Genomic DNA, 22954 nt, shown 5'->3' with positions numbered 1-22954 from the left:
GGCACTCCCCAGGGGTGCTAATACGTTTTCCTTGGCCACTCTGCAGTGTTCGGGCACCTGGCTTGGGACCCCGCGACCCATCACCCCTGATGTTCAGCTCTGCACAGGCCTATGCGAGGGATTCCCCAAAAATGCAGAGCCTGAGTGTCACTTCCCTTCCCTGGGGCGGGGGGGGGGGCAACCCCAGGCGTAGGTGTCCTCAGAGCAGTCCTGCCCGGGGAGCCCGGGTCCCAGCCTCTGCCTCTTCCTTCCAGGCAGGCCTGGCCTCCCCCGAGAACTCGGAGCAGCTCGTCATTGCCTTGGAACCCGAGGCGGCCTCCATCTACTGCCGGAAGCTGCGGCTGCACCAGCTCATTGAGCTCAGCAGCAAGACCGCGGTCAATGGGTACAGCGCCAGTGACACAGTAGGAGCTGGGTTTGCACAGGGTACCTCTGCTCTCTCTCTCCCCCTCCCAGCTCCCCCCTTCACCCCTGCCTCCCGCATGCCTCTGGGCCTCCGATTATTTAAAGGCACTGTAAAGAAGAATCAAACGCTCCCCAAGAGGGTGGGTTTAAGCAGCTCTGTGCTCAGCTGCCCCTTCCCCATTTGGCCCTTCCAGGGACCCCCATAAACTCAGCAGTGGGGTAGCCTGGTTCATTACCTTCCCATGTGCCTTAGGACGGCGGGGAGGAGGGTACTTCTCTCCAAAAACCTGAGGGGGGCCTGAGAGCAGTTCTTGTTGGCTTTGCATTTGACTAAGCTCTTAATCTTTCTTGTCTGTTAACTGACTCTTAATCTAATCCCATTGCCTATTATTAATTCTTCCATTTAAGACTGTTGATTTATTGCTGACTCACTCACTGGGGCTGCTTCGTGTGTGATGAGCTCATTATGTGTCTTAGCCATAAACCTGGCGAGAGTTTAAAATACATATGAAAAGGGCTGACTTTTCCTGACCCGGCCGATGTTCATTTAGCTGTGGGAACGGGGCTCACTCACCCAGGGAGACCCACAACGGGGATTTTAAAGAACTTTTTCTTTTTCACATTTACCTGTTTGCAAGTTGGTCATAATCTTGGTCCCCAGACTGTTTTCCCTGGCAGCCAGGTCTGTCCGGGGCCACGGAGTTTACAGACACGCTAGGTCAAGGTCAAAGCCACCAATGTGAGTGAGTTTGGAAGCTAATCAGAGTGTGGTGGGGGGTGGCACTGTGCACCACGGATCTGGGCTCTGTCCCCAGGTGAGGGCCTCCAGGGCTGGCCCACCTCCCACGCCCACCCTGTCCTGCCCTGGAAGGCCCAGGAAAAGGAGAATGACATTAGCAGGGACTGTCGCAGGTTGTCCCCTCCACCCCAACAACAGCCTTGTTCCCAAGTTTTCTTCGTTCCCCACATCTGAGGTTGTGGGGCCCGGGCTCTCCCCTAGCGGGCACACGTTCCCGGTGCTGGGCCGTCTCCTCCAGGCCTCTCCTCTCACAGGCTGACTCTGCCCCAGAGGCCACCGCTCTGCGTTTCCAGCTCAAGATCGAGGCGTCTGTGAACCTCAGCCACCAGACAGTGGCGCAGAGTTCCCTTGTCGCCAGCCTGCTGCCTCGGCCTGCCAGGGCTGTGTGTTAGCACCTCGGGGCTGGACTCGCCTTGTTGTCCCAAGGCTTGGCCTCCCCAGCGCAGGCCGAGGCTCGCCCCACGGCTAACTTAAGTCAAATGCATAACGTTCTCAATGCTCAGGCTGACACTTATTTGAATTTCCATTTTCACCGTTTTAATTGGAAAAAAAGAGGAATGCCTGGGCTTTATATCTTACATGCTGGTTCTCACGCAGTTTGTTCGTGAACAGAAATTCCTAGGAATTAGCTAATTCTAGTGTAGCTCTTCTTACCCCTGCCTAAGCCGAACACAGAGGGAGAAACTCTGGTTCCGAACGTTTGCCTTCCCCGAGAGCTCGGGTTCAGGTTTCCTTTCCTTTCACACGTCCTATCTACCGCCACGCTGCTCCGTGCCTGTGGCCTGTGCCTTAGGGACTTCACTGTTGTCTTATGAGCCCAGAGGGCCTTTAGGGTTTTTTGAATCCTCAGATTGTTGGCCAGCACCCACCAGAGGGGCAGGGGGCAGGGCTTCTGTCCCAGCCTCGCTTTCCAGCTGGAACCTCTCCCCCAGAAGGAGGGGCTGCTGGCAGAGCACTTAATCGGGAGTACCCAGAATGGCGTCCGTGCCCTGAGACCCCCGGGCCGCCCCCTGCCCTTGATGCTCCTTCAGGATGGATGCCCAGGGGACACCACGGAGGGGAATGGGGTTGGCACTCTGCCCACAGGGTTTGCTGTTGGCAGTTTTTCTTTTTCACTCCGAAAGGATTTAATAAGATCAGTAAAGGATACATTTTTTTTACAGTCTTGGGCTTAATTTGCCTGAAAGAAAAAAGGGGGATTTTTGTGTGTGTGTGTGAATTCAGAAGATGTTTTACTAGCTTCGCTTGGCTTTTTTTTTTTCCCCCCGAAATGAATGCCATTTCCTTATTCATCTAGATTGTTTTAGAAAACCAAATGCCCACTATAGGATCAGCAATATAAATTCTCCTAGAGCCGGTGCTGGGAATAGGAGGGAAGCCTTGAATTTGGGGACCTCTCCCTAGGCCTGCAGGGGACTCTTTAATCCGGGGGCGGCCTCTCCACCATAAACCAGGGCCCGAGGAACTAAGAGCTGGCTGGGCGTTTGCCATCCTGGTCCCCAGAGATGGTGTGGTTCCGCAAACACTGCTCCTTGCTCAAAGAGGCTAGAGGGTCAAGGGTCCTTTGCTGGATAAACAGCAACAGATGGATTTGTAGGGCAATTCGAAGTTAGTAGTGCCCACTTAGGGACTAAAGAGATTCGCGCAGAGCCAGGCTGTGGGATGGGATGGCAGAGTGCTGGACAGGCTTTTATCTGTTGAGTTGGTGGCAGCTCTGAGTCACTGCATGGCAGTGATCATTGCTGGGCGTCAGGTCTGGGACTTGGTGCCTTGCCTCCATTGTCACCTGCTCTGAGCCAGGCGTCAGTCACACTCAAGTCAAACCAGACAAATCAAAGCTGAGGATACAAATCAGAGAACCAGTCTTTGCTCCGCCTGTGAGGAACTTAGGCCAAATATTATTGTCCCCACTGAATAGATGAGGAAATTGCGGCCCAGAGGGGTTAAGTGACTTGCCGGTCCCCACCTTGGCCGTGCCTGCTGCTTCCTGGACTCCCTCTCCCGGCATGCTACTCATTTCTTCACATTCGTATTCTGCTCGTTCAGACCTCGCTGTGAATGGTTGTCTCAGAGAGCACGAGCATCTGTGGTCAGAGGGGTAGTTTCGGGCTGCGGGCCGTCTGGGAACAGCAAGTCCCCTGTCCTCCCTGACCTGGTTTCCTCGTCTTAACAGAGGATCATGCTTTGCGCCCCGTCTGCCTCAGCGGGCTGCTGAGAGGCCAGCAGGAGATGAACTACTCCACGCAGGGCGTCATAGCCACTGGGTATCTGGAGTCACAGCCAGGTTGTCCCCCAGTGTTCAGGAAAAGGGCGGTACTGGGCTTTGCTAGGCTCAGATGTGCCTGCCACCTTGTGGCTGAAGCGCCACCTTGTGGCTGAAGAGCATGTTGGCTTCAGCAAGGTCAGGAACTGGCTCCCGTCCAGTTTGTCCAGGATCCGGATTAGGGAACCAGACCCCACATTCCTTGTATCAGAGTTCCTGGATGTGAAGTTATTTAGCCAAGCATGCTGAAGGCTCTTGGCAGAGAGCTTCCTCCATGGGACAGCAAGGCCAGGAAATTGGCCGATTTTATTAACCTGTTTCCCCAAAAATGTCACCAGAGGAGGGGACTCTCATCCAGGCGAGCTTGTCAGCAGGGCCTGGGCCAAAGCTGCCACACGGATGGAGAGACGGAGGCCAGGGGAAGTAGCTACTTGCTCTGCAAGAGCTGGCTTTGGAATTCCCGAGGTCGTATTCACGTCATCATTTTGGTCACGGCTCACGAAACGTTCTTCTGTCCCTAAACCGCCTCACGCCGTGGCCCCCGCTGACTGCAGATGGCTTCCCGCTCTGTCATGCTCTCTTTCTCACCCGTCGTCATTTTCTTTCTGTCGGCCACTAGCGAAGGAACACATACGGCGTAATCGGCAAAGTCGGACCTTTTTGGTGGAGAATGTCATAGGAGAGATCTGGTCCGAGCTGGAGGAAGGTAGCGTCCTTGAACGTCCTTTGCCTTTGCTGGAGTGAGTGAGTGAGTGTGTGTGTGTGTGTGTGTGTGTGTGTGTGTGTGTGTGTGTTGCTGGCAAAAATGCATTTCCGTTTGTTCCTTTTGCACTTTTGGAAAATGTTCAAAATCGGCTGGTTGTAAAAAGACCACTCGGCGAGGGAGAACTTTTTTCGGAGCTGTCATTTTGCATGTTATAAAACCATATAGACTCTACAGAGGAAGGCGGGGGCTGGAACGTGCCCGTTCCAGAGTCCTCTTAAACAGCAGGTCATTTTATGGCGCTGTTAACTTGGCAGGAAATGGTCCACTTGGGTGCGCCAGGTGTGTAGCAGTATGTGATATGAATACTTTAGTTTTAAAGATTCATGCATCTGGGTTTTTTTTTTTTTTTTTAAATCATCCATGCTAACCGCCACCCCTAGCGGACATGACTGCTTTCTCTTGAGCCGTGATTACCTTGCTGTGCCACTAATGAGCAAAACCATTGTACTAATGAGAAGCGTTGGTGGCGCTTAGCTGGGCACGCCAGGTCATCACCCGCCGGCTTGTGTCAGGACAGGTGGGGCAAGCGGGCCGTGTACAGGGTGGCTGTTTTTATACCAGGTGACAAATATGTGGTCGTGGACAGCGGCGGCGGCACCGTAGACCTGACGGTCCATCAGATACGGCTACCGGAGGGACACCTTAAAGAACTCTACAAGGCAACAGGTGAGCCCCGCGCGGCCGCTGTTCTCTCCCGCGAGCCGTTTCACACACTTCGGCCTTCTCTCGGCCTCTTGCGCTCTGCATGTCGCCGCTCGTGGGAGTGTAGGTGGGGGAGGGCACTGAGGACTTTTCGAAATTGGAAAACAAAACGCAGTTAAATGTTCTTTTAACACACAAGCCACCATAACTTGGGCTGGGACGTAAAGTGAGCCCGTTTCAGATGCCGGCCAAGGGAGTTGGCTTTTCAGGGCTCAGGAAGGATGGGACCGAAACCCGATATCACCTGTGATTTAGTGCCCTGTGGCCACGCTTTCGAGGGAGGTCCCAGGATGCCCGGTCTTGGGGTCTTGGATCGAGATTGCCAAACAAAAGAAACAGGCTCCCTGCCTTGGGGGGTGGGGTGGGGGATGATGAGCAATTAGGAGACCATAGGGACTAAGCGAGGCCAGTTGGGATTTCTTGGGTGGGATCGCCACAGTGTTCCTGGCTAGTTAAGTGTATTGATTTTATTTAAAATGTAATTGACTTTGAACAGATTTTCCAGGGGTGATTTCTGTAGGGACAAGAAGAACCTAAGTAAAAACATAGCTGTGGTCCACTTGCTCGGGGGGCGGCCAACTTCGTTTGCCTTCGTTTTAGAGAAGAACACAGGGAGGCTGTTTCTCAGAGTTTGGATTCAGTTTCTCACGGTTTTAAACAGGGTGGGCGCCCGTTTTGTTCTCAACTCAGGTGGACCGTACGGATCCTTAGGCGTAGATTACGAATTTGAAAAACTTCTGTGTAAAATATTCGGAGAGGATTTTATCGAACAATTCAAGATCAAGCGCCCCGCGGCCTGGGTCGACCTGATGATCGCGTTCGAGTCTCGCAAAAGGGCGGCCGCCCCGGACCGAACCAACCCTCTGAACATCACCTTGCCCTTCTCCTTCATCGACTACTACAAGAAGTTCCGCGGGCACAGCGTGGAGCACGCCTTGAGGAAGAGCAAGTGAGTTAGGCTCACCCCTGGCCCGGGACGTTCTGGGCGCGCGTGGAGAGAAACTTTTCTCTTCAGCGCTTCTGTTGCTCTGAAGGACGGTTCGTGCAGGAAAGACGGGACAAATACTTGGTTCTTTCCCTCCATGTATAAGTTTCTTCTTGTTTAAAAAACTGCTGATTTTGTAGCATCCTCCTAAGTGATAAATGAATTCTTTTTTTTCTTTTGCGGGGGGCACAAGGGTTGTTATCATTAAGAATTCATGGATTTAGGCATCTTTGATATATTTTCAATCGTGGCAATCATATCCTTAATGATGCTCACATTGGCCCATCTTGGCCAGTATGGCTTCCGAGCCCTGTCGACATGACTTTGTGGTCTCTAACGGAGTTAGCCATCTCGCCACTGAAGATGCTCCTGGCAGATCTTGTGCATTTCCTCCCTAGGCCTGCAATTGGCCGTTTCTCTAAGAAGCCCCGGTTCCTTTTAGCGGGAAACAAAGTAGATTTTACTCTGGGTCTTTATGTCCTTGGAGCAGGGTCCTAGCCAGACTCTCACCAGGGTGATGCCCTCCTATAGAAGGCACCTGCTCCAAACCAAATCCCAGGTACTGCCTATACCGCTCCTGCTGGAGAAACTGGCTGCAGCCCCCCGTTGGATCATTCCACACCACACCACATTGTCCTTTGGCCTTGGCCATGAAAAGAATCCTGGTCTGGAAGATCTGACAGCATCTAGAATGTGATTCTGGGAGGCAGCGGGGATGTGCTTTGCCTCAGGGACAGAGATGCCATTTGGTGGGCGCTTTTGAACTTGAGAACAAGCAGCGTTCACACTGCAGTCAATAGGCCTTGGCATTCCTTTAGTACCAGAAAGTTTCCAACATGTTTTGCAGACATGGTATTCAGCCTGATCGTCACAGCCACCCCTGAGAGGGAGATAAGGCAAGTGGTATTATCCTTGATTATTAGGTGAGAAGCCCAGGGCTCAGAGAAAATGCAAGCCAACTTGCCTAACGTTTTATAGTTACTAAGAGGTGGAGGCCAGACTGGAGGCCAGCAGCCCCGACTCCCTGTCCAGTGCCCTTTCTGCTCCACGTCAGTGCTTTGGACCTATTGCTCCTTTGACAGATGGTGTGAGGGGCACCGGTAGGATTAGGCTTCTCACTGTCCTGGGACAGGTGCCTGCAGGGCTGAAGGAGATGTACCTGAGCACCAGGTTTGCAGCCTGACGTGGCAGCATGATGGAGGAGCCTTTAATGGGCTCAAATCCAACTATTGCTGTACCAAAATGTGGCCACCTAAAAGAGAAAGGAGGTCCCTTTAAAAGGTCTGTCTTTTGCACTAGACACTGCCTCCCACTGTGCTAAGAGGACATGGGCCACCGCGAAAGGCAAAGGGAAAGAGAAGAGGGTCCAGGTCCTGGCAGTTAAGGGTGTTTCCGAGGACTTTAAAACCCTTTCCTGGCCCTTAGATGTGGCAGCTTAGATCTGCCAGGGCCCACGTCTGTGTCTAAGCATCTCGTTTACCCCTCCCACTCGTTTCTCTCTGTGCCACGCCCCACAGTGTGGATTTCGTGAAGTGGTCGTCACAGGGAATGCTGAGGATGAGCCCGGATGCCATGAACGCCCTTTTCAGGCCGACCATCGACAGCATCATTGAGCATCTCCGTAAGTACCAGCCGTGCACAGGGCAGAGCCAAGAATGGCGACCGACTTGTCCAGCATCACCCACCATGTGTGTGAAATCAGTTTGGTAAGGTGGGGTGGGGCCAGGAGCCACAGACCAGAGCCCTGGCAGAGGGGCTGGGCCTGGGCACCGTATCCAGGAGGTTGCTGGTTGTTGGTTGCTGGGCAACCTCCCTCCAGAACTGAAAGCAGCCGAGAGCCTGTCCTCACCTGGGCTTTCCTTTGGGCTTCACAAGTCAGGGAGCTGGGAGCTCTACAGCAATATCATCCTTGAGCGACAGGCCCCGGGGAATTGTATGGTCTTCACTTTGTCAGGACAAGTTAAGAACCATAGCCCTTGCTGGGGAGAAGGAACTGTCGTATGGACCAAAGAAAGGTCCCCAACAAGAGAGGAAACGGAATCTGGCCATGAGGCTATCGGCCGCCTCAGTGGCCCTCACCCAGGGACACACAGTAGACTCTCCGGGGACGTTATTCAGCATCAGGCATCCACTTCCCAGCCCTCACCTGCCAAATCACAGCCCTTAGTGGTGGGATGGGATTCTTATGAAAACCAAAGAATAATATTTAAAACAGCCTTAACTTACTTAACAGAACCACGCCTTTGGGGAGTGTCAGGAGTGTTCCCTTATGCGTAACAAATTGTTACTTAAAGTGATCGCCACGTCTGTTAAAATGGGTTTCTATTTAGCAATCGCTTTGGTTTTTATTCCTGAGGTTTTTGGTGTGCAACCCCCCTTTCTTTAGACGACCAGCTCGGGCTACACCTGTCCTCCAGTCGGCCCAGGTGTTTTTGTCCATTTCTGACATACTCAACACCTCCCCGCCCCTCCCACCCCCGGTTCCCCTTGGCCGCTGGCTTTGGTGACAGCACCTTGTCCTTTCCTCTTCCCTGGCAGGGGACCTGTTTCGGAAGCCCGAGGTGTCCACCGTCAAGTTCCTCTTCCTGGTGGGGGGCTTTGCGGAGGCGCCCCTCCTGCAGCAGGCGGTTCAGACTGCCTTCGGTGACAAGTGCCGCATCATCGTCCCGCAGGACGTGGGCCTCACCATCCTGAAGGGCGCCGTGCTCTTCGGCCTGGACCCCGCCGTCATCAAGGTGCGCCGGTCCCCGCTCACCTACGGGGTGGGCGTGCTGAACCGCTACGTGGAGGGCAAGCACCCGCCCGAGAAGCTGCTGGTGAAGGATGGCACTCGCTGGTGCACCGACGTCTTCGACAAGTTCATCTCGGTCGACCAGTCCGTGGCCCTGGGTGAGCTGGTCAAGCGCAGCTACACGCCCGCCAAGCCCTCCCAGCTGGTCATCGTCATCAACATCTACAGCTCCGAGCACGACGACGTGAGCTTCATCACTGACCCAGGGGTGAAGAAGTGCGGCACGCTCCGCCTGGACCTCACGGGGACCAGCAGCGCCGCCGTGCCCGCCCGGAGGGAGATCCAGACCCTCATGCAGTTCGGGGACACCGAGATCAAGGCCACGGCCATCGATATAGCCACCTCGAAGAGCGTCAAGGTTGGGATTGACTTCTTAAATTACTAACTGGCCTTCCCTGTCGCCTGTCCCCTTGGACTCAGCTCACCCGCATCTGCCGACCTCGACCCTGACTGTTCTTTCCCTGCCCTTGACCCTGACATTGCCCGCCCAGATTTCAGCAGGGAGGATAAGACCAGGGCTAGAAATAATTAGGGTTTTTTTTTTTTTTTTTTGAGGGGACATTGGAGTCAGAAACTAACTGTCAGGAAATTAAGATTGGGGTTTGGGAATAAGAAATTCGAGGATCCTAGAAGAGCAGCTAGTTTTCATAGGGGAAACACATACCTGGCAGGGGAATCTGTCCATTTCAGCACGGTGGCTGAGCTCGCTTCGAACACGTCTCCATTAGGCAGAACTTAGGGTGCCCATCACTGTCCTTCCAGACTCGAAACGAGGTCTTTGAGCCAGGAGGAGATTCTTCATCTCTCTGAGCCTTTTCTTTTCACATTTTTTTGGACGGCGGTCAATATGAAATGCCAGCCATCTGCAGTTAATTTCTTTTCCTCGTCACGTGATCAGAAGTGGAGCTCGAGCGGGGACTTGGAGCATGTTTCAGCTGGTGGGAGGAGACTGCCTACTCTGGGCACTGTTTTAGCGTCTCATAATTTAAATTCCAAATAGGTTCAGTGAAGAACAACTGTAGCTTTGGCTTAATCCGCTAGGATTTGTGTGAGTGGGAGAGTGAAACCTGAAACTTTTCCACAGGTGAAAACTTTGCTTTGATGGAAATGGATGTTAAAGAGCTTCTGACGTGCCCCAAATTATGTGTTGTATAATTTTTACCATCAGAATGCCTCATCCTGATTTTTGAATTCGTAAGTAATTCTAGTTAAACTTAGTAGGAATTCTGTGTGAGAAATGAGGTTGCAGTTTGTCTTGTTCACATCAGCGAGTCCAGGAGCCTGGAACAGCCCCCTCACCTTGAAAAACATGCATATTTTAAATCAACTCCCTCTTCCCTGCCTACCCTCATCCTCCTAAAAGTTTTTGCCATTTATTCCCACATTTTGAAAAGAAAACATTGGTGATACTCGGGCAGAGAATCTCTTCCATGAAATGTTTCATTAAAATCTTCCGTTTATAAAGTCTGTCCAAAAGGAATTAATAGGTCTGTACTTGGTGAATTAATTAAGCCAGGTTGTTTTCCAAGCAGATCTCTGGATCTCCTGTGGGGAGCACTTGTTAAAAAAAATGGGTGGAATCTGCGTTTTCAGTAAACACCACTGAGAATGACTGAGTCAGCTGAAACTTGAGAACTCCTAACCTGAGGTTTTGTCTGAAGCTGAAGCACAAACGAGAGCCAGCAGCCTCCCAAAGGGAGCAGGTTTACACGCAGGATGGCCGATCACACACTCGCTCTCTCGTGAGTGGGGCCGGGGCCCCACCTGGCTCGGGAATGGCACATGTCCCGGCCTCACAGGATGGGCTTGGGGAGGAAGAGGACTGGAGTAGGGCACCGAGGGGAGGGGCCAACGAACCCGCCGGCTGGGTCTGCATTCTCTCCGTCCTTCCCGCTTGCAAAGCCAGTTTTCTTCAACCTTCAGGAAACGATTGAGGAAAAAGAATCAAGAAATCGACTCATAGCCTCTGGGAGCTGTCCAAAGCTGTCTTTTCCCACCCGCTGGAGTTCATTGCAATTTTAAATCACCGGAGGGGGTGGGGGGGTACGCCCTAAGGAAGGAGAGGAGGAGGAGCGAACGAACTTCTTCTAATGCAAGCTGGATTCACAAACTCATCATTGCAGCTGATATGCAGATTTTAAATAGCATTTCCAGTTTCCTTTCCGTGCGTCTTCTATTTCACCTCGCCTGCTGCAGAATTCCCTACTAGAATGTGAAACCAACCAACCCCAGCCCTGGAGAATGCTAGCCACAGAACTCAGTCACCGGGTCTCGCGGCCAGGCACAAAGGGGCGTTTGCCAGGGTTCTCTTGCCGCCTGCTTTGCTTCAAAAGCTACACGTATGGGTCTTTCTTCGGTGTTGCCAGCCATATTCTACAAGTAAGACTTCTCGATTTCGTTACAATTCTATGTACATACAATATTAGAATATTGTACAGAATCTTTATTTCTACAATGTGCTCTTGTTAAAAAAAAAAAAAAAGGAAAATGCTCTTTGAATTTTGTTGTCCTTGCTGCCTTTCGTCTTCCATGATTTCATTTTGTAAGTGTGCTTACTACTCACCAATCTGTACCGATACTAAGCTACGGACTATGTATGCAAGACGAGCAATAAAGAGAGGTGCCAAGGGTCAGAGTCTTCCGAACACATGGACCACCCACCTGGATCAACAGCATCGTCTTCAGACCTTTCTACACTCATGTCCTTCCCAAAGATTCACAGTTACCATTTGAAGGAACATAATAATGTATCAATTCTCCTGTCCAGTCTTTGAGAGCTGAACATTCTGGTTCTGTAAGCATTGCGACTGTGCAGAAAAACCTACAAAAACTCTCTGCATCCCTGCAAGGTCGTCAACCTCTCCTTGTGGGACAAAGCGGTCACTGTGAGGGCAAAGCGTGGTCCACCATGTGTGATGTTTTCAGTACGCCACAGTCAAAGGAAGAAAGCAGATGGTGTACAGATCCGGCTTTTCTAGAGGATTAAGTGTGGGTAATATGGTCAAGTCCTTTTTTGGGCTCATGTAAGACCTTTCCCACCTTGCATTAAGGATGTCTCTCTGTCTACTGTTTCTCTTAAAATGAGCTGGTTGAACTCTGTAGTGTTGGCAAATAGATGATGGAAAGGGGGTGATAATTTTACTGGACTTTCTTCTGGCCCTAGAGATGCAGCCCCGCTAGTCTAACTCCTTAAAGGGAATCCCCAAATACACCCCTTACCCCAGAAATATTCTAGAATAAGAGCACTAGGTAAGTACACTTGGACACATTTTCTAATCTTAGAAAGTTTCTGAAAGGCCTGTTGTCTTGACACATCATTCAGTCATGGTTTCTTATCTGATGTTCGCGCTTCTTGAAAGCAGAACTGTTAGAGGATTTCCTATGTGACTGCCCTTTCTGTACACAGTAGGCATTAGTAGATGATAAATGAGAGACAAGTTACAGACGGACAAGACAGGAACGAGGAAAAGACATATAAGCGTTTCTGTAGGGTGATAGCTAACATGAGTCAAGATTACAGATCCTGCCCTCCCCCTAGAATGTTATTTAGATCAAGTTTAGCTTTTAGAGTCCAAGTCTGGTTAATTGCCAGGGTGGCAAAGAATCGCATGCACCAATATAAACAGGAGTCAAAATGCATTATTAGTTGACGATCGAACTTCACATTGTAGAGATGAAATAGCTGTGATTAAGCTGCATATTTATGCTGGGAAATGGCTTATATGGATGGCTAGTATAAAAGTTGTTGGCCATGTCACACCTCTCACCTACTTGGAATAATGGAACTATATTCTAAAATGGGTCTTGTTCACTACAAGATAAATTCAAACTTCACAGAACGTTGCAGCAGTTCGCAACTTGACAAGATTGTATCTGCAAACTTTGTCTTCACATGTCTAATAAAGCAAAATTCTGGATCTCACGTGGCCCGGATGTGGGGTTTTTTTTTTTTTGGCACTCTGAGTTTGTAAATGGGATTTTAGAGGCATCACTGCTGGCCTTCCCCTCTGCCCCATCTCAGGTAGGGATAGACTTTTCAGGTCCTTTCCTAGGTGTTGCACGTTTTCTTAGCTTCCGTTCCAACAAGGCTGGCCCCTTGGTTCTCCGGGAAGGAAGGCTCAGTTGATGTCCATGAGCCCCTTTCCCTCTGAGCTGGATGAAAGAAACTAGTCTTGCCAGAGAGAAGGCAGATAAGCCAGGTGGCCGCTGACAGCACGGCACCCATAGGCAGGTTTTTTGTTTGTTTGTTTTTGTTTTTTTAAAGCCTGCCCTTTCGGCATCCCAGCAGGCATAGGAATCTGGCCGCTCCAGCATCTAGAACCTTTGGTTTTACTGAACATTACGTCTGGGTCCCCCTCCAGAGCTAGCTCTAGAAGCTTCCAGATAGTGCGAGGAGGGGTCCTAGGACCCCGAGGGAGGTATCAATGGGCTGTCCTAAGCGGGTAGCTCCAACAGCCTTCAGCAGAAGTTCATTCCCCAGGAGAGAAGAGGTAAGGAAGGCTGGGAGGTGTCACTAACAAGGGAATTAACGAGTATTGGAAGGCAGTGCCACCGAACAGGACTTCCTTCTCTGGACAGGGAGTGAGCGGCTGGGACGACGTCTGGAAAGGCCACTCGGTCACTCCGCGTTACACTGTGGGCACCTTGGTTTCAAGCCACTGATCAGGCTCAGCCCCTCCCCGCCCCCCCCCCCCAGTGCCCATAAGACGAAGCGGTTAGAAAGGAGTGTGCCCTCCCTTCGTTTCCCTGGTGACCCCTTCCTTCCTTTTGGTGCATCGCCCCTTTTCTGCCCTGTTCGTCACCTGGCCGGGCCACCTGGAAAACCGTCTTTCCTAATAAGAGACAGAAGGTTGTGGGGTCGCGGGCGGGAGAAGCCCAAGGGAAGCACCTGTCATCAGAAGCCGCCAAGGGCACAGGCCTGGTGTCCTCTCCCAGGCTGCTTCCTGCACCCGCCCGTCCCTCACAGGACCCCGACTTTCCGACACTAGGGAGGGAAGCCTGTTCCCACCAACCCTCTTCCTCCCACCAGGACCTCCCGGCCCCAAACCAGGCCGCCCAGTGACCCAGTGACCGCATTACTAAAAAGGCTTTGACCTAGAGCCCTTCGCGCGCCCCTCCTCCAGTCCCAAAACTTGGCGCGCTGGCTGGGAGAGACCTTGAACGGAGAACAGCTTAGAGACCAAATATTTGTTGGGTGACTCCTGAGGGGCTCAGGGTGAAGCGCGCCCCCATTCACTCGGGTTTTCTCGCTTCTCTGGTCTGCGGGCCCTCGGCCTGGGGCGGGGCGGTGGGAGGGGATGGGAGGGGGAGGGGCAGGCAGGCGGGAGAGAGTGGGGGAGGGGCCAGCTGGCGGGCCCGCCCCTCCCCTCCCCCACCCGACAGGGTGAGCGCACAAAGGCCGGGGGCGGCGTGGGTGGGAGGCCCCGCTGAGCGATGATCCAGGCGGGCCCAGGTGAGCGACTCCGGAAGGGTTTGGGTGAGGGGGTGGGGGGCCGTGTCCGCTCTCTCTGACCCCATCCTCGGCCCCCCACCCACCACGCGCACCTCCTCTCCACCCTCGTCCCTTCTGCTTCTTCCCAGGCAGGCCTCGGGGCGGGGTCTTCAGCCGCCCAGCCCCCCGCCCCCCCAACCTGCGCTGGGTTCCGCCCCCTCCCCAGAGGCTCACTTTCGGGCCCCAAAATGCTGCCTTTTAGAGGCCGTGGCTTCATACCTCCTTGGACGCGACAACCCTCAAACAAGTTAATCTCTCTCTGCCTTTTTATCAAGTCTGTGAAATGGGGACTCCAGTGGTGGCCGTGAGGATTTACCAGGAACGCAGTCGTGCGCTCGGCCGTGTCCTATAACAAGCGTTCTGTAAAGGAACTGTTTAAAAAATTCCCATCATTGCTGACAAAACCTGACTGCGACCCTCCCCTCCACCCACTGCAGCCATTTGTCCTGGTGGGAGGTTATCACTCTTAAAAGATGAGCTAGCTTGGCCAGGTAGGACCTGGCCGCATCAACAGATGTGAGATGCTGGGCGTGGCCCTTCTGGGGGACCGACCACAGGGCATCCCTGAAGAGGAAGTGGTCCTGGCTCTGGAGACACATCCACATAAACTGATGCTACAGTGGTTCCCCCATCACCTTCTGCTCACCCACCTTGGACTCCGCGCCAGCCTTTTAGAATTTCTGACCCCTTCCAGCCAGAGGTTACTGTAATTCTGGTTGGGGGCTGGGGGGGGGGGGGGCACTGTCCTGAGCGTTGCAGGATGTTGAGCAGCATGCTTGGCCTCTACTCAGTAGATACCAGTACCACCCCATTCCCCAACTGGGACAACCCACAATGTCTCCAGATCCTGCCAGCTGTCCTGATGGGGTGGCAGACAGCAAAAGTTACCACTGCCTTTTGAATAAGGAAAGGCTCTGGTTTAAAGGTGCATCCTCTACCCTGAGGTCCATGGGTTTTATTTTCATGTGGTGTCCTGAGTCTGGCTTATCTTTTTATTAATCTCTGTCACAGCACGTGCCCTGAGTGTGTACATAGTTCACGATTGTGTTGTAGGGTAAAAGGATGGATAGAAAGTGTGTGTGGGGGGTGGGGGGGAGGCCCCCAGGAGAGGTGGACATGGCAGGTGGTGGTCTGCACACTTTTTATCAGAGGTCGTGTGAGAGGCGAAGGCCCGTTGGTATCAGGTCATTGGCTTTATAATTGAAACCAGCAGCATCTGGTTTTGTGTACGATGGTGGCGCTGCCTCTCCATCCCGGCCTGGCAAGGGCTCCAGCACACCCCGAGTGAGTTCTTGAGGCAGGGGCGTTTGAAAAGACAATTTCGTACCCTCTTCCCTTTATTAACAGAGAGCAAAATCATGGAGTCTTCCAAGGCCTTCATGAGGCAACTGCCAATCACACCAGGCTACAGTGGTAAGTGGTGACATGCCCCGTGACATGCCTGGCAGGAGGACTATGATCCTGGTCACGGTCCCTGCTTTGGCCCACTGTTAAGATACTTTTTAAGAGCACCCCATTGCTGAAGATGGCTGATAACTGAGTTCTGATAAATGCAGAGTTGTAACTTAGGCCAGATCTCCCAGGACATGACCTGGTATGCAGGAGGCACTTAATTAATGTCCATTGAATGAGTTCGGACTAGGATAGACACAGCGCTATGGGATAGATGTAGTGAATAAGCTGAGGCCCTGTCCTCCCTCCTAAGTTGGGCTTTCTCAGATTTGCTATAGAACTGTCTTAGGTCCCGTTCCTTCTTGTGTCCCCTAGGGGGAGGGTGACCAACTGCCCTGTTTTGCCCGGAGTGGTCCTGGTTTTAGCACCAAAAGTCCTGTGTCCCAGGAAGTGTCTCAGTTCTTGGCACCTGAACAATTGGACACCCTACCTAAAGGCTTGTGGGCTACTGAGAACTTACTAAGACACATCCCTGTGACAAATTCAGTGATCGCTGTAGGCCCTCAGCTCTCACGTACAGGTGTTCTAGGAGGGGGGAGCTGCAGGGAAATAACCCAAAGCCACCCAGCCTCAACCTGGTCCCACGGGTTGGTTAAGAAAACAGGCTTTGGGTTCTAACAAACTGAAGTTCCAGTCTCTGCTTGGCCATTGCTGTGTGATTGTAAGTTACTTATCTATCTCTCTCTCTCTCTCTCTCTCTCTCTCTCTCTCTCTCTCTCTCTCTCTCTCTCTCTCCCCCCCCCCTCTCTCTGTTAGTTAAAAATTTTTATAAAATGGGCGTATTAGTTTCCTAGGGTTGCTGTTTAAAACAACAGATATTTATTCTGTCACAGTTCTAGGGGCTAGATGTCTGAAATCGAGGTGTCGTCAGGGCCATGCTCTCTCTGAAGGCTCTAGGGCGGGGTCCTCCCTGCCTCTTCCAGCTTCTCGAGGCTCTGAGCATCCCTTGGCTTGAGGTAGCATCACTGCGATCTCTGCCTCCACCTTCACCTGGCTCTATGTGCCCTTCCACCCCGTGTCTCTCTGCCTGTGAGTCTCAAATCTCCCTTTCTTTCTCTTTATTAAAACACCAGGCATTAGATTTGGGGCCTACCCTAAATCCAGGATGATCTTATTTCAAGGTCCTTAATTACCTCTGCAAAGACTCTGTTTCCAGTTAAGGTCACATTCACAGATGCCAGGGATTAGAACTTGGATATATGTATTTGGGAGACGCAATTCAGCCAACAACCTGGAGGTAGTAAAGGACTTTTTATAAAATTCGTGTGAGGATACCTAACCTGTGTAAACTGTCCTATATTTGAAAGGTAGCTTGTATTTCTGTGTGCGAGCATCTGTACAATTATATAGAATCTATGCAGATCAAAGTAGGCCGTCATGGGCAAGAAAGCAGTGTGGCAAGGCCCCTGGGTTTCTATGGTCACCCCCTGGCATTAGGGTATCTTTTAATTGCCAAAGGGTTGCAGAGATTGGATGGTGGGTGAAGGACTTTGAGATCATTCTATTAATTAGGTTCTTCTAAAGGCAGCTTCTTACAGGGTGCAGGGCGTCGGGTTTGCTGCTTTCAACTCTGAAGCCAGGTTTTCATTACCTAGCAACAAAGGCAGAAATGTTGGGCTTCGGTCATGAGATTGATTGATTGATGATTGATTATTGATTTTCAGTTTAAAATCAAGTTCTTAACCAGTTTTTCCTCATTTGTTCTTTTTTAAAAAATGGTTTTATTGCGACAATATTATAGTACTTGGGATTCAGCATCCAGTTTAAATAAATGGTTGTGTTTTATCCATACAAATTGTAATGATTATATATTATTTTGTGGAAAATGGTGAAATATTGTTCTAGAGGTGGGTCTCGCAGATAATGAATTTACCTTTTTATGTAATAGGTCTCTGTTTTTAATAAGCCCGCAATTTTCAGGTGGTTCCTACAAGAAAGATCCCAAATTGCATTTGAGAAGTGTCAAGGAAAATAAGCTTTCTCTCTAAAAAAGATGAATAATTTCAATTACTCCTCAGACTATCATTTTGGCCCATTACGTGCCTTTCCTATTTGCCATTCAGGCTGACATCAGGGGCTTTGCTATCAAAGAATATTACTGTCATCGCCTTTGTTGAAACAGGCCTTCGCTCCCCAGCTCCAAGGTCATTTTTCGTGGCCTTGCGAGGGCGTTGTGGAAACGACAACATTGCCTGTATTAATGGCCTTTGGAAAAAATGCACCGTTGTTGGCCAGTGAAGAAATGCCAGGCGGTGGGCTGAGATCCTGGGGCGGTGGGGCAGGTTCTAAACCCTCGCTGAGGCTGTGATTCCCGTGGGCTCTCGCAGGCTTCATCCCGTACCTCAGCTGTGAGGGATCCTTGGCTGAGGACAACATGTCCCAGTGTGTGAAAACCTTCCAGGAGAACACGCAGCGGTATAAGGACCAGCTGGAGGAATTTCGCTGCTCCGTGGCCAGGGTCCAGAGGTTGAAGCCTGTGCGCTCGGAGGAGGCCGTGCTGCGGGCCCTGCACCAGTACCAACGGCAGTACCATCCCTTGAGTCTGGGTACCAGCTCCGGATACCAGTCCCCCTCACTCCCGCCCCACACCCAACCCCGGCCCGAGTGCAGGGCCTGGCAGGGCCCCTCTGAGCTGCCACAGAGATCATAGACTTCAGCACAGTTTTAAATCCTCAGGCTGCAGTGGAAATGGAAAGGCTCGGTTTCTTAAAAGGAGAAACGAACATTGCCAGTGGGGGAGGGGCACGGGTTAGGAAAGAGAGTGTTTGGGAACCAGGAGCCCCTGGGCAAGGCTCACCACAAACATTCAGACAGATGCCATTGTAGCAGCTGATGCTTTCTGCTTGCTTTCTCTGTGCCAGGCCCCATAATGTCATCAACCACTCCAAACCACCCGTAAGGTCCATCCTGTCATTCCCATTTTACAGATGGAGAAAGTGAGGCTTTGTGAAGTAGTATTCATTGTCTAAGGTCAGACCTGGGCTTGAACACAGCTCCTCCAGGGACTAGCTGGGAGGGAAGGGGTTTCACACTGAACAACCACCACCCAAACAACGGATGATCTGATTCTGTGATGTTAATAATCACAACAATGATTGTCCCCAGACCACTTTGTCAGGTATAAAGGCCTATAGGAAAAGTAATGGGCTGGTTCTCCTGATTATTACTACTATAATTGTTTGAGGACTTTTTAAGAACACATTTCTTATGCTTTAAAATTTTCCAAGACATTACAAAGAACATCTGCTTAAGTGTCTGGGATTTAGCCCAGTTTTGTGACTATTCGCTGTGTGACCTCGGGCAGGTTGCTTCCCCTCTCTGGGCTTCAGTTACTTCATCCAGGGCAGGGAAGGATGAACTAGATGCTCCCGAGGGTGCCTTCCAGCTCTGGGGTTATGGGACTCAGTGGCCTAATTCGATTCTTAAGGCAACTAGAGGAGGCAGATGGGGCAATAATCTTTGATCTCACAAATGTGAAACTGCCCAAGGTCAGCCATCCAGCCAGAGTCACTCATGACCTGCAGGCTGAGTCTGATGTGCTTTCTCCTGGCCTGGATGCTTCTCTTGAGTCCCTTATATAAACAGAGAGCAATGTCTGAAGCTTTTAATCTGAGAAAACAGCAGGATCTGCTTAAGAGCAAGGACTTGGGCATCGGATGGATGCGGGTTTGACTCTTGGCCCTACCACTTCCTTGCTATGTGACCTTGGCCACGTCTCTCTTAACCTCCTTAAGGTCTCAGTCCCCTCCTCCACAAAGTGGAGTAATATGGTACCAACTTCTTATGGTTTGCAAGAGAATAAAATGAGAGGCTCTAGGTACAACCTTTACCAAGGCGCCTGGCACAGAGAATCAACTAGCGGTGCTAGATGCCCTTAGCACATCTGAGGCCGAGGTGTTCACTGGGGCTGACTTGGGGGGCCAGCCGTCTTGGGAGCACTTCTCAAAACCCTCAGGAAGTGTGGTGTCGTCTCTTTACAGAATGCAAATACATAAAGAAGCCCCTCCAGGAGCCTCCCATCCCTGGCTGGTCAGGCTATGTGCCGAGAGCCAGGGTCACTGAATTAGGCTGTGCCACACGGTACACCGTCATGGCCAGAAACTGCTACAGGGACTTCCTGAACATCACGGAGCAGGCCAAGAGAGCGTACTTGAAACCATATGAGGAGTAAGTCTGGCTTGGGGCGTAACCACAGGTAATAAGGGAAGAGCAGATCTTGGCCCAGGGGTTTCCAGATGTGCCCGTCCCGGCACTAGGACTGTTTTTTGTATCTGATTGTCTTACACGGGGCCTTGTTTGTAATTGCAGGGACTTCCAAGTAGGCGGCCACCCTGTGATTCCCACCTGTGCCCAGCATTCTCTAGAAGTCCTGCTGTGGTCTCTAGAGGCTGCTTTGTGGGGAGAGGCTGGAAGTACCAGCCCGAGGGAGGGAGATGATAGGGCACTGCATAAGATGGCTTTTGTGATCTCCTTTTTGCCTTCTGTAAAATGGAGATGATAATCCTTAACTTCAGGATAAATGGTGAGGATTAGAAATGAACATACCATACTCACACGGAACCTGTGTAGATTATCTTTGTTCTTATTTGTATTACTAATGAAGGGAGTAACTCTATGACTTTCGTTCTTACTTTAGAATATATGGACTTAGGTCCGCACAACCTCCTCCTCCTCCTCCAAAAGTTTTGCAGCGTGAAGGGCTGCTGCCGAAATATCCAGACTTCTCTATTCCAGGTACGGGAGGGCTCTTTCTTCTCTTCCTATTATTTTTAAAAAGGGGATGAAATAAATGTTTGCAGTGGCCTCTCGGCTTAGTCGGGCTACCTGCCTGCAACTTGTGGAAATGATTTCCCTTTCAGATCGTAGCTGTCCTAGCCTTAGAAGACTCGTGACGGAGGACCCCAAACCTCCAGTGACATGTGGCTCTGATCAGAGGCCAAATATGTCATGCAACAGGAAGATTTATCTGGAGCCATTGTCCTCAGCCAAGTATACAGAAGGCTAGAAGCGGAGAGCCTCCCAAGGAGAGGTGAACTGCAGGGGGCCTCAGAAGCTTTGGCTCTCACATGAGAATCAGCCCCTCACCCACACTCGAATAGGCACTAGGGACATTTGATAACATAAGGATCCTTTTAACCACTGCCTGCACCCTATTGACTGTTGGCGATAGCATGTCATTAATGATGACTTTTTATTGTGTGGGAATAAAGAGGATACTTCTCAGCATGCTAAGACTTAAGGGTGGCTTAAGACAACAGAAGTTAATGGTCTCATGGTTCTAGAGGCTACAAGTCCAAAATCAAGGTGTTAGCAGGGCTGTGTTCCCTCTGAAACCCTAGGGAAGAATCCGTCCTTGCTTCTTCCCAGGTCTTGGTGGTCTGCTGACAATCCTTGGTGTTCCTTGGTGCATAATTCCAGTCTGCCTTTATGACCACGTGGCATCCCTCTGTGTCTTCACATGGCTGTCCTCTTATAAGGACACACCAATTACATTAGATTCGGGTCCACCCTTCTCTGGTATGACCTCATGTAAACTTAGCTAATTATACCTGCAGTGACCCCGTTTCCAAATGAGTCACCTTCTGAGGTACCGAGGATTAGAACGTCAACATATCTTTTTTGGGGGGACGCGCTGTAACCCATGACACTGATAACTTCCTCTTGCCACTGCCAGGCAGTCTTTCTGACCTCACCCTGCAGCCATTGGCACTCAGGAGAACTCAAAGCAACTGCTGGGGCAGTGAGGCCATCGTCATCGACAGGCTCAAAAAAAAAAAAAAAAAAATAGAAGCACAGAGCCACAAGCAGGAAGCTGCCCCTGGGGGTCTTTCCAAGGCAGGAACTTCACCTGGGCTCCCTGAACCTCCCAGGTTCCCTGGGTGGAAATCAGAAGTTATATCGTTGATGGGAAAAAAGCACTTTGATGAGAACAATGTTACAAGTGAAATTCAGTATTACCTTCATTTATGGACGTGGGCGGCAAACCACAGCCGCACTTGTCACCTTAGCCCAACAGAAATCACAGCTCTGTTCACATCATGTGACATTTGTTACAAACAGCTTGAAATAAACAATATGACTGTTGATCGCTATTTTATAATTATCAGTTATTAGAGCTACTATAACTACTTTCTAACATCGTTATTCAATATGCGTGTAAAGTAACATGGCTATTTCACAGATATTCTTTTTAATATGTGGGTACTATTTCGATATCATTTGTTTCCTTTGTAATCTCCTGTATTTTAATTTACATTTAAAAACATTATTCTGTGAAGAGGTCCACAGAGGTTTCACTAGACAGCCAGAGAGTCCCTGACAGAGAATGGCGAAGAACTCTCATCCAGGGAAGCAATCAAGGATGTGTATAAAGGATGAGTGTCATAAAAAAAAAAAAAAAAGAACCACCACCACCCAAACCCCGTAGGATTTGGGACTATAGTACATTCCTTGCTAACAAATAATGCGATAGAAGAATGCTGTTGTAGAAAAATGTTTATGATACAGTACATGAAAAAAGCAGGCCGTGATAATAACAAACCCGTGTACGCACACACTATAATTTTGTTTTTTTTTTTTTGTTTTAAAAAACGGTGGTGGTGTGGGGAGAGGCAATAGAGGCAGCTAACAGTGTTACTTGGGTGATGGTGCTGTTAGTCATTTTTATTTTCTTGTTTGTGTTTTTTCCAATTTTCCATAGCCGACAGGTACCATTTTCATAATCAAGAAGAGATGTTATTTTAAGAATCCTTGTTTGAATTGATTAAAGGTATTTTAACCTTTTAGAGATTGTATGTTTAAAGAGGAAAAAAGAAAAAGCCACGCCTCCATAGAAGGGAGCTGGCATTTGCTTTAAAGGGCTCTGGCAAAGCTCAGCGAATAGAGGGTTTTTTTTTTTTCCCCCAGCTGTTTTAAAACCTTGGGAGAGTGACCCCATAGTCCCAGAAAGGAAACCAGGAGGTTCCCTCAGCTTCCCGGGCTGGAGCGGTCCCACCCTGGGCAGCTCTGCTGGCCCCTCACCTGAACCCTACAGGAGGTATATCAGCTGGTCCCCCTCCCAAGCCACAATTTGCAGATGACTGCTCTGAGCTCAAGGTTATTGAGGTCTTTGCCCATGAAATTAAGGGCTGCCAGGCCTCAGACGGCGCCTCTCAACTGCCCTCAGCTTGACCTCATCCACAGGGTCATGCCATGTGTCAACATTTAAGCCACTGATGAATTCATTTGGCGCCATGCTTAAAAACAAAACAAAACATCTTGAACTATAAAACAAAACAAAACAGAACCACCACCCAATGAC

General features: G+C 50.5%; 2 protein-coding genes across 4 annotated transcripts in view; both read left to right on the top strand.

The window, feature by feature from the left end:
* Positions 1-12633, top strand: part of HSPA12A (heat shock protein family A (Hsp70) member 12A) — a 130424-nt gene extending 117791 nt beyond the window's left edge. The window contains exons 8-13 of one of the 3 annotated variants that reach the window (XM_016142495.2): positions 255-426; positions 4087-4173; positions 4795-4899; positions 5626-5884; positions 7438-7541; positions 8459-12633. In XM_016142495.2, the coding sequence (XP_015997981.1) occupies positions 255-426; positions 4087-4173; positions 4795-4899; positions 5626-5884; positions 7438-7541; positions 8459-9096 (1365 nt within the window). In that variant the 3' untranslated portion in view covers positions 9097-12633. The remainder of the gene's footprint in view (positions 1-254; positions 427-4086; positions 4174-4794; positions 4900-5625; positions 5885-7437; positions 7542-8458) is intronic. The other 2 variants (XM_016142497.2, XM_016142499.2) reach the window with 2 other exon arrangements.
* A 2927-nt stretch (positions 12634-15560) lies between these two features.
* CUNH10orf82 (chromosome unknown C10orf82 homolog) lies at positions 15561-20668 on the top strand. Its single transcript, XM_016142487.2, has 5 exons — positions 15561-15615; positions 17982-18200; positions 19635-19821; positions 20291-20388; positions 20514-20668. Exons 1-5 carry the CDS (start codon positions 15561-15563, stop codon positions 20657-20659), a joined length of 705 nt encoding a protein of 234 aa, XP_015997973.2. The 3' UTR covers positions 20660-20668.
* Positions 20669-22954: the final 2286 nt, after the last annotated feature.

This window comes from Rousettus aegyptiacus, unplaced genomic scaffold (assembly GCF_014176215.1).
Source record: "Rousettus aegyptiacus isolate mRouAeg1 unplaced genomic scaffold, mRouAeg1.p scaffold_m13_p_6, whole genome shotgun sequence".
In the NCBI taxonomy this organism is placed as follows: domain Eukaryota; kingdom Metazoa; phylum Chordata; class Mammalia; order Chiroptera; family Pteropodidae; genus Rousettus; species Rousettus aegyptiacus.
The sequence above is the reverse complement of the archived record's forward strand: the minus strand, read 5'-3'. Positions and strand labels throughout refer to the sequence as shown.